This window comes from Mytilus californianus, unplaced genomic scaffold (assembly GCF_021869535.1).
Source record: "Mytilus californianus isolate M0D057914Y unplaced genomic scaffold, xbMytCali1.0.p SCAF_16, whole genome shotgun sequence".
Lineage (NCBI taxonomy): Eukaryota > Metazoa > Mollusca > Bivalvia > Mytilida > Mytilidae > Mytilus > Mytilus californianus.
The window spans coordinates 240621-251891 of NW_026262648.1; the positions used below are offsets into that span (position 1 = coordinate 240621).

Sequence of the window (11271 nt, forward strand, 5' to 3'; positions counted from 1 at the left end):
AGAGACCGAGATTTTACTTGACGCATGAGCAAACGTTTATCACCTTGGCGACAAGTAAACCGAAAAGATAGTCGAAAGTTTTTGTTTCATTTCAACGGTGTGGTAAACAAACAAAATGATTCCTCCAAATGCTTCACTTGTAAAATACGACAACCCTGTCCTGGTTAGTCGAAACACAGACAAGAAAACACCGAGGGTAAGTTATTTTTTAACAGAAAACAATTATTTTGGACAGACGACAACACTCAACATCCAAAAATACTGTTTCACTTTCAGTGTTTGGTCAAGAATATGAACTTTTGAAAAATGAAATATGTCAAGCAATATGAGGGTAGGTATGCCCTTTATTGTCAACTGGTCATGCTCAGCTATACTGTTAGAGTCAAATTGGTTAAAATTTTACAGTGATTCGTCAAAATATCCTCATTATGATTCGGAAGATGTCTCAAATATTAAATAATTGTTACCGTTATTTTTGATAAATATCCTCGTGTATTGTATTTTCGACCTACTAACATATTTCTCCGAATTTCCCTTTTATATGTTTGAACATAGACATGCCTAATATTTTGAGAGTCACTAGTATACTTGTGCATAAAATAATTGTATCTGAGAAATATTTCGATCTTAAATTTTTTTTTAATTTGAGTTCGTTAGATCAATGGCACCTTTGTTGACAAAATCTATCGTCTTGTGTTTTCGACCTATCTAAGAAACTGGTCCAAAGTCAGAAATGACATGTCGTACAAATCTGGAATTGGTTATAATTTGATGCCAATGTCTATATCAAATTATTTAAATTGTTAGGAGGCGATCAAACTTATGACTTAATGAATTCAATGGTTACATATACAACTTTAAGATAAAAAATATTATTTTGATATCTTTATTTGACTAGTTGTACACATTTCACATGAGGTACTTTGGAAGCAAGTTTGATCTTGTATACAGTCATTTTTTTTGTTCAATACTTTAGTGAAGGCATTGTGGAGTGAGTATTGTCTGTAATTTCCACTGACAGACTGGTGTTTCTGTAAATTAAAATTAATCAATATTTTTTTTCTTAGTAAAAAGCTGTAAGGATCATGCAGATTTCCGTATTAAAAATAACTTTAAGTATTACAACTAACCACCTGACAGTCATGTGACTTAATGACCAGGATGTAAACTTCACGTGCAAAAAGTCCCCCTGCCATATTTCTAGAATATTTGTTTATTTTTTATAGATTCTTTTTGAAGGTAAAAATAGTATTAGTAAAAAAAGGGTACAAAAATGTGATATCAAATAATAAAACGTAAATACTTAATTACATTAACCTTACTTGGAACATCTTAACCACCATGTGGTATTATTTGATATTGTTACTAACTATAGAAGCCGAATATGACGTTACGCGGACATGCACAGCATACGGGAAGTGAATGTAGAATTAGATCGAAAACATTAGATGGTCGAAAACACAATACGAGACGATATTTAAATTAATTCGTCAAAGTCAGTCGATTTTTTTATCGTCGAAAAGAAGTTCACATTTTATCGTCATGCACTAAAAATTTGTCATTTGGCAAGAATTTTTACTGTTATTCTTCATGAAGCATTGAAGGTATACACCTTATCGCTATTTGTCCACCATTACTGGACATCACACAGGTTCCCGTAAAATTTTGACATCACAATACAAAATATCAGACGCCACAATGGAAAAGTGATTATTGTATGACGTCAATAATTTAAGCGGGACAGATTCTCGTGTCAGCTGGGAATAGCGATAAGGTGTATATTATGTACCCCATTATGATCCTCCAATATCTGCTTACCCATTCAAGGCATCTGAGATGTACCTGGTTTTTGGCGTTGTTTGTGTAGATACGATGACCTAGTGATGTGTCTGCTACTCTACAAACAGGGACAGTGTTCTCCCCAGGCCCTTAAAGGACCGCGGGCCCGCGATGTATAATTTTCTACCTGGGTTATGATTTCCATACACCTATCTACATGTTTCTACATTTTGTACCTTCTACTTTGAAGTGACTGCTTTAACATTTTGAAGTTTATGTCTATTGTATGAGGCATGCATGCTAGTAACTCAGTCCCTTAGTAAGTGGAACTGTATTTACAGTTAAATTAATACATTCATTTCTAGTTAAGTTTTTTTATGGCCCAGGCTGAGTTACCTCAATTGAAAAAAAGGTATGGATGTTAATGACATCATTGAACAATTTGTGACTTTATAACATGAGCATTGTGACGAAAGAACTATACAGAAAAGTGCATGAACTAAGTTGACACAGCTACCTTTAAATTTTCGATTGAGTTGCTCATCACAATGCTCAATGCCAGTGGAAGGCTTTCTAGTTTTCAATTGTTTGTAGAAGAATAGATTGTTTGCATCTTTGTGTTTATCTACAGGATGGAATTTGGTATTAGAATGTGTGCATGTTTCACTCTCGTCGGTTTTTTATGAATTAGTTATACCGGTTAACCCCAGATCAATCAGTGTAGATGGTGTCATTATAACAAGTAAAATAAAGCAATGTGACATAGTAAATGTGCAGGAAAGAGCATGAATTTAAAAGTTGGTTATTGGTCGTGATATATACATGTACATGTAGGTCATTTATTGGTATCGATAATCATATAAAAATTCGTAAGGGTTCCACGGAACCGGCAGTGTCTCGCCTACTTTTGCTGTTAATCGCAGGCTCAACAAAAATGAGGAAAAAAATTAATAAAAATATTCCTCTCTATACTATCTTTCGATTTTAAGTAGCTTCTGTCCAAGTTTGGTAAAAATCCAGGATAGTTTATGAATCTAATAAATGTTTTGAAAACTTAAACTGCAGACTGTATGTAATGTTAACTGGAAGAAAAACTAAGTCCATTTATAAGTAAAATACTGAAAAAATGGAACAAAATTTGAACAAAATTTCCTTCTAGATACTAGCTTTTAATCATAAACAAACTTCTGTCCAAGTTTGGTACAAATCCAGGATAGTTAAAGAAAGTTGTTAAAATTTTAAAAACTTTAACCACAGAGTGAATGTAATGTTAACTGGCAGAAAAACTAAGTCCATTTATAAGTAAAATACTGAAAAAATGGAACAAAATTTTGACAAAAAATTTCCTTCTAGATACTAGCTTTTAATCATAAAAAAGCTTCTGTCCAATTTTCGTACAAATCCAGGATAGTTTAAGAAAGTTGTTAAAATTTTAAAAACTTAACCACAGAGTGAATGTAATGTTAACTGGCAGAAAAACTAAGTCCATTTATAAGTAAAATACTGAAAAAATTATTTTTTTTTTTTACAAAATTTACTTCTGGATACTATCTTATGATCATAAACAAGCTTCTTTCCAAGTTTGGTAGAAATCCAGGATAGTTTAAGAAAGTTATTAAAATTTCAAAAACTTTAACCACAGAGTGAATATTTGTGGACGCCGCCGACGACAACGACGACGCCGACGGAATGTAGGATCGCTATGTCTCGCTTTTTCGACAAAAGTCGAAGGCTCGACAAAAAGTAAAAAACCAACGAATGTATATATGCAATCTTAAGCTTCCAAGTAATACATTTCCCTGTGAAAAATTTTACATCACAACGAAAATATCTTCAAATCACAATGTCCTACAAAATGTTTTACCCCAAATGACCTAAGGTCAGCAAAGGCAGTTAATTATTAAACTGAAATAATGAAGTCCTCTATTACTCCTGCAACAAATTTTGTGTTTTTATCATTTATCATTTTAATTTTTTTACGCAACATTTCAAGTACATGTAACTTACATATTTCAGGCAAGAGCACTAAAAGTGACACCAGCTCCACCTGCAGGGTCTGGACCAGTACCTAGCCCTCCAGGCAAACAGAAGCTTGCTCCAGTTGATGCCAAGGCTGCACAGCAGACTGATGAAATTCTTAATTCTATTTTACCACCAAGGTTAGTCACAGACAAAAGCTTTGCTGTAGTAGCTATAGCATCCTCAAAAATTCTGTGTTGGTCAATCACATATGGTACAAATAGTTGAACTACACAAATAAAATGTACATAGCATGTTTAATGCTTGGATGGGCTGGTGGTTGAGTGATTCAAATGTTTAAATTTGAAAATTTTAAGAATTTGGTGTGATTATACTTATACCAATGATACAACTCTCAACCATAGACCAAATGACATAAATCTTAGCACCTTTTAGTCCCAGTGTAAGCCATTAAAAGACCTGAAATATAACAAAAGGTAAAACACTTCAAATGAGAAAACCAATGCCTGTTTTATGCCAGTATATGCATTCTCATGTTACTGAGTTCTCTTTCTAAAATTCTTAATATGGAAATAAAAGGGTTCAAGTAGTGATGATAACTAATCATCCATGTATATAATATTACTTTGATCCAGATTATTTCAAAAGATTGGAAATCATATGGCGCAAACCAACTATGTAACTTACAAAGAAACTAATTATTGATTAATGTGTAAGGTTCAGACAAAAAATGTTCCGAAAATTAAAGCCTCATCAAATTTTGTTTTGGTCTTTAATATAGTATACGTATTCACTATCGTGTTGTCAGATGGTTTCATTGACATACATGTATAAATCCTCATTTTCTTTATTTTTATAAAATCAAAGTTTCTTTTCAAATATATGAAATCTGTATAAAATGCTGTTGTGATTTCTGATTATTAAATGTTACTGTACCAATTAAATTTCAGGGAATGGACTGAAGGAGGACAGCTGTGGGTACAACAGGTCTCCAGTACACCAGCAACCAGACTAGATGTAGTCAACCTACAGGAAGAATTAGATAGACGGTTACAACAGAGACAGGCAAGAGAGACTGGAATCTGTCCTGTCAGAAGAGAACTTTACTCACAATGTTTTGGTAGGTCTTAAAAGGAATTTAACTCATTCATGATAAAAGCCATACCAAAAATAAATATAAACAGAGTATTTATTCATCTATATAACCATGACTTACAGTAATGTTTCAACATGTATATATTACATGTTAATTGATCATCTAGAGTTATCTCCCTTTTAAACTGCAATTTGACTCTTCTTTTTCAATAATTGTTTTTGTTAATATTGTTAGAAAACTGCATTCAACCCATGTCTAATTTTTTTCAACATACAGCATGTTTAAAATTCTCGTTTAGTGCAAGGGTAGATAATCCAAAATTAGAAATGGAAATTTTATTCTATATGATTTATTTAATCCTTTTAACATTTTTGCAGATGAATTAATTCGTCAAGTAACAATCAACTGTGCAGAGAGAGGTCTGTTATTACTCCGAGTTCGTGATGAAATTAGAATGACCATTGCAGCTTATCAAACATTATATGAAAGTAGTGTAGCATTTGGTATGAGAAAAGCTCTCCAGGCTGAACAAGGCAAAACAGATATGGAAAAGAAGGTGGGTCAACCATTCAAAGCAGCTGTACAGTAGAGTAAATTTCCATTTCAAAATGAGGCATTTGAAAGTTGGTCTTGAATATTGAAATGGAAATGAGCTTATGGTATTGGTAGATTTGTTTTAGTTATTGAGATTTTAAAAAAAAATCCTGTAATAATCTTTCTCTGTGAGATTTTTCAGTTCAAGCTACTGGATTGAATTGGTTTCTCACAAAATTTCAAAGCACGGTACATCTCATCTCAGGGCTATCAACTAAATGGCCTTTCAATTAGATTGTAGCCTAGAAACACACTTTCTGGTTTTCAATGCTTTATAAATCATCTTTAAATTAAAAATCTGATTTTTAAAAAATTGTCATAAACATGTAAGTTTGAGCCAAAAGGTTCTTATATTGCTACGTTATCATTTATCTCAAGAATATATTTATTGGGATGAATTTTCATAATAATCAGTTGATATGCTTGCTTAAATTAATTTGCCTGCTTTCTTACATTGTATCACTAAATTACAAAAAACTTCCTCAAATTTTGATTTCCAATTTTAATTTGGAAACTGTTTGTTTCAACTGTTTTAATATTTGTTTTGCTTAGTTGGTTTCTGACAAAGAAAAACTAAAGGTCAAGGTAACATAAAATGTGACAGTGTTGTCAGTGACACAAGTAGTAAGTTGTCAATCACATTGCATGATTGTTTTGGTACAACACAGAAGAGATTGATTACAGTTGATCTAAAATGATCAGCAAAACATTTTTAATGAACTTACAGTACTAATTTTGTATGTATACAGTTTGTATACATATCTACATGAATGTGACATAGGGCTTTTCCATTTAAATGTATGTGGGAGGGTAGGAAGGGAAGTTTAATTATTGAATGTGGGTCATGGGTCTTTTTTCAGTATGTGTCTATTACCATTATGCAAAATTATCTAAAAAATGGTTCTTGGTTGTAGGGATAAGTCCCTTCCTACCCTCCCATATACATTTTAATGGAATAGCCCATATGGAATTCAATGCTGTATGGGCCCTTTATGAAACACCTGCCAATTGTATTAATTTAAACTGATAGTCTGCTTGAAAAATTTATGCAAGTACTTTCCTAGAAAGTCTGTAAAATTTAAGAAAAATCACAGCCAAATCATTGTATGACTATATAACAGCTCACCATTCCCCAGTACTAATTACAGATACAAAATGTTTGATACATTTCTTAATGTAATGTATAAAATCTAATGTTTAGAATGGATTATGTAGTAACATGACAAATTCACACTTGGTATATCATTCAAATACCTGGAAGGAAATAGAAATATGCACTCATAGTAGTAAAATATGTGCAATATTATTTCAGATCACAGAATTAGAACAAGAAAAGAGAGATCTAGAAAAACAAGTGAATGAATGGAAAATGAAATGTGAACAGACAGAAAAGAGAGCAGCTGAACAGAGACAGGTGGAAGAAAAGAAACACACAGAAGAAATACAGTTTTTGAAACGAACAACACAACAACTGAAGGTACAATTGCAGCCTCACTAGTAATACTGTAAACACAGAAATTTTTTTTGGATTTTAACTTCGATTATTTCTAGGATGAATCTTATCCTCATTACTAAAACCCCTATGAAATTTTCAACTAACAAAGAATATAACATTCACATACCAGAAACCATGAAAATTAATATAACCAAATGTAGAGACAAACCACTCAAATTTAACCCCACAAAAAAATTTCTTCTGTATATAAAAATTGTTTTTAAGGGAACAGATGTAATTACAAAAACAGATCATTATATTAAATCTATTATATAAAATCTTAGTAACCATGACCTTTAACCCGTACACAGATAATTTAATTCAGTGGATACATACATTTTAAATTTTTTTATGACAGAACAGAAATTAAAATCTTACTGTGTAAATCAACAATCAAAATGTTAAAGAAGTCAAAGCTAAAAAAACACTCAGCTTTTTAACCATGCATAGGTTAAATTAGATTTTCATTTAGATTTTTCCAAATATATGTTTCATGGTGTGAATGAAAGGTCACTGTAGAGCCTTCAACAAAAACCTATACCTTACAGGTCCCACAAGACAAAATATGAAACAATTCAAATAAAAAAAAAAGTCTGATTTTATATATATATGACAAATTCAAAGAAGAAAGACAGACTGCAGCAAATGACAAACCCTGAATTACACGCTACTGACTTGGGACATATAGAATGGGGTAGGGTTAAACAAAATTGTTACCACTAACCTGGAACAGATGTGTAACAGCACATCATAAGAAGCATTGTTTTTACAGAAATAGTTATACACAGTTCAATAGAATAAATACATTTTGAATTTTAAAAGAGGAAAATAATAAGTTTCCTTCATTAAGGGAGATAACTCAGAAATAAACATGTTTTATCGTTTTCAGGGACAATTGGAAGGACTTATTACTCCAAAGAAAGCATAGTGAAATGTGATACAAACTTGTCAAAACGCATTTTGTTGAACCAGTTGACTTTTCATTCCATTTCGTTGAAGGACTTTATGGTGAACATAAAATTGAAGATGTTCAGGAAAATCTAAACCATTATTGTATTGTAAATTATAATGTTGACTATTTTATTTAAGAAAAATACTTGTATATATTTTTTTTGTTATATTTTAAATTACAAGTGTCTGAGCCAATCAGCCAGGATTTCATGGTAAACTAATTTCCTATATCTGTTGATTAAATTAACAGACTATAAATGAGATAGTGAGATACTAAGAAGTTTGGTGACCATTGATTGGACTTCAAATATTGTGGCATTTACAATTGTGGACTCTTAAAAAAAAGATGTATCTATATGACCTTTAAAACACTATGATAATACATAAAACAGGAATCACCACAAATAATGGACATCACAACAACAACCATTACCTAACACCTTCCTAAAACACACATACAAACATTAACAAAGACAAGCAACAACTAACAACACATATTCCAGACAGCTTGACTAGATACAAGCAATATTGTTTTATATGTACTCACAAACCTTTCCCTACCTAGACCATATGTCATGAATGAAACAGAATACAAAAGTTAAATTTGTACACCTCTCTTCAATATTATGAGCTTTTATGGTTGGTCCCCTCCGTGCAGGAGGAGTAGGGTACACACCTTGACCAGATTGAACCCGACTTGAAAAATTGATATATTGCTGTTCCTCCCCTTATCACTCGGCAAAGACTGGTCAGTTGGGAGTCAGAACAAAGTGGTCTTATAGCATGAATAGGATGAAATGTTTTCTTGAGAAATCTTAAATTGGGAACTAGCATGTTAAAAATCTGGCTTATCCTGTAGGCCTAGTACAACACATGGTCATAATCATATCACAAAATTACAAATTCTCATCTTGATATGCATGTGATATTTGTCACAGGCCATAGGCATTTACCAATTCATCCATCCTTTAATTTCTGTTCTTGGTTTTGACACTTACTATTGGATCTGGATGGATTCACTACTAGAGTAGACTGGATTTGACTTGGGATTCATGACTGGTGGTACATAGCAGAAGATGCTTACTATCAAAACACCTGGACTTGAGGTCATAAAAATTTTGAGAAAGTTTTTCATTTTCAGACTGTTTGTAATTTGTAATTGAGTATTTAGTAAAGTTTTATGACCAAGAGCCCTGGGCCTACTGTCATATAACCTTGCAGCCATAAAATTTTCAAGCACGGTTATTGTACACAGACTCAGAAATCAACCAATCAAAAAACTGGATTTTATGTTTCAAGCACATATTTTGTACTCTGAGTACTGAGTCAAGTTTTATGTTTGAGGGCCCAAATCCAGTATTTTGATTGGTTGAATTCTGAGTTGAACCATAATCATACTCCAAATGTTTATGACCGCAAGGCCTGGGCTTGCTCCATTGCATATATTATACAGATTGACTCACTTCCACTATTTGTCCAATTATAATCTTAAAACATCAGTCTTTAATTTCCCTTTTCCAGTCTTCAAAAAATCCCAAATCATGGATTTATACCATGATTTTGACCTTGCATTTATACTGTTACCCTAAACTTACCAGCATCACATTTAACCCAAAAATAAACAACATTTCTTCTGATCAGTTTGTAAAACAAAGAAAACATTTTTTTTTATTGTGAAAACCACACAAACACATTCCAATAAATTGATAATCTGATTATTATTGCATAAATTTTGCAAAATATCAGCGGATTGACACAATGCTTGAGCTTGTTTACTGCACTGATAAAAAACAAGAATGTGTCCATAGTACACGGATGCCCCACTCGCACTATCATTTTCTATGTTCAGTGGACTGTGTATAATTTGGCATTAAAATTAGAAAGATCATATCATAGGGAACATGAGTACTAAGTTTCAAGTTGATTGGACTTAAACTTCATCAAAAACTACCTAGACCAAAAACTTTAACCTAAAGCAGGACAGAGGGACGAATGGACGCACAGACCGTAAAACATAATGCCCCTAGGTGGGGCATAAAAATCCACAGAACTCTGTATAAGGAAACAGTCCACTCTACAAATTTGATTATCTCCCATTTCATATGTTGGACAGGGATAATCATCCTTTATGTATATCTTGGTTACTGTTCTACGTGTAATGTGTCATATATATAGATCAAGCCTGCTACCTGTGTTTACAACTCATAAGGATAGACAAGTTTATCCTATATACCGGTATCCCTGTTTGCAGAGGGCATAAAAAGCCTCATACTGCTTTTTGAGAAAGAACTTTTACAATGTAAACAAGATACACCAACTCTTAATTCAATGTATTGAACAATAGGAAGTAGGTGTCCAACAGATCCAATAAACAGCTGTGCCACGAACACATGATACGCCCGTCGTCTTGTGTGTGAGGTTTTATGCAATAATCATAAATCGTTTCTGTGATACGGCGCGACATGTGAAAACCCCCTTTTATTATAAAAAAAAATCAATAACTCTAAAAAAAATTTTGAATCATCACCAAAAAAAATACAGATCTTTAGATTAATATAATTAAGAAGTGTGTAAAGTTTTAAGCAATAATTTATAATCGTTTTTGAGATACGGCACAACACGTGAAAACCCCCCTTTTTTATAAAAAAAATCAATAACTCTAAAATAAAATTTTGAATCATCACCAGAAAGTATACAGATCTTTATATTAATATAATTAAGAAGTGTGTAAAGTTTTAAGCAATAACCATAAATTGTTTTTGCGATATGGTGCGACCTGTAAAAAAAACACCCCCCTGTTTTAGTTACAAAGTCCCGTAACTCAAAAAGTTTTAATCTTATTTTCACCAAAAAGTATACAGATCTTTTGACCATCATAAGAAACAACTATCTTAAATTTCATGAAATTTGGATAAGTCAATCTCAAGTTACGGTGCGACATGTGGACGCCGGACAGACGGATGCCGGACATTTGTATACCATAATACGTCCCGTCAAAAATTTGACGGGCGTATAAAAAGTGCTTACACCCTACAACTCATTGCCATCAAGCTGCTAACCAAATATGAAGTCCTTCTATCTAAGATATGTATGATTAAATTCTTTTAATTAATTCAACATATTGAAAACTTCAAAGTATTGTCAAATAGGAAGTAGTTGTCTGCTAGATCTGAAAAGTGGTCACACAATACAAATCACAGCTGAACAAATAAGTTTACTAGAACCTGAGAAAAGGACACAAGAATATTTGTTGGATGGACAAGGTGAATGAATTTGTCCCCAAATAGTTCTCACAGAGTAGGGTATAATACTGTAAATTCAGGAAATTATTGCAAGGTTTTCATCCATGAAGAATAAATAGCAACAGTATAAGGTA

General features: G+C 32.4%; 1 protein-coding gene across 1 annotated transcript; it reads left to right on the forward strand.

Annotated features, from left to right (window-relative positions):
• Positions 1-27: 27 nt before the first annotated feature.
• LOC127726028 (33 kDa inner dynein arm light chain, axonemal-like) lies at positions 28-8048 on the forward strand. Its single transcript, XM_052233325.1, has 6 exons — positions 28-196; positions 3796-3938; positions 4710-4879; positions 5233-5411; positions 6762-6926; positions 7834-8048. Exons 1-6 carry the CDS (start codon positions 116-118, stop codon positions 7870-7872), a joined length of 777 nt encoding a protein of 258 aa, XP_052089285.1. The 5' UTR covers positions 28-115; the 3' UTR covers positions 7873-8048.
• The last annotated feature ends 3223 nt before the right edge of the window (positions 8049-11271 follow it).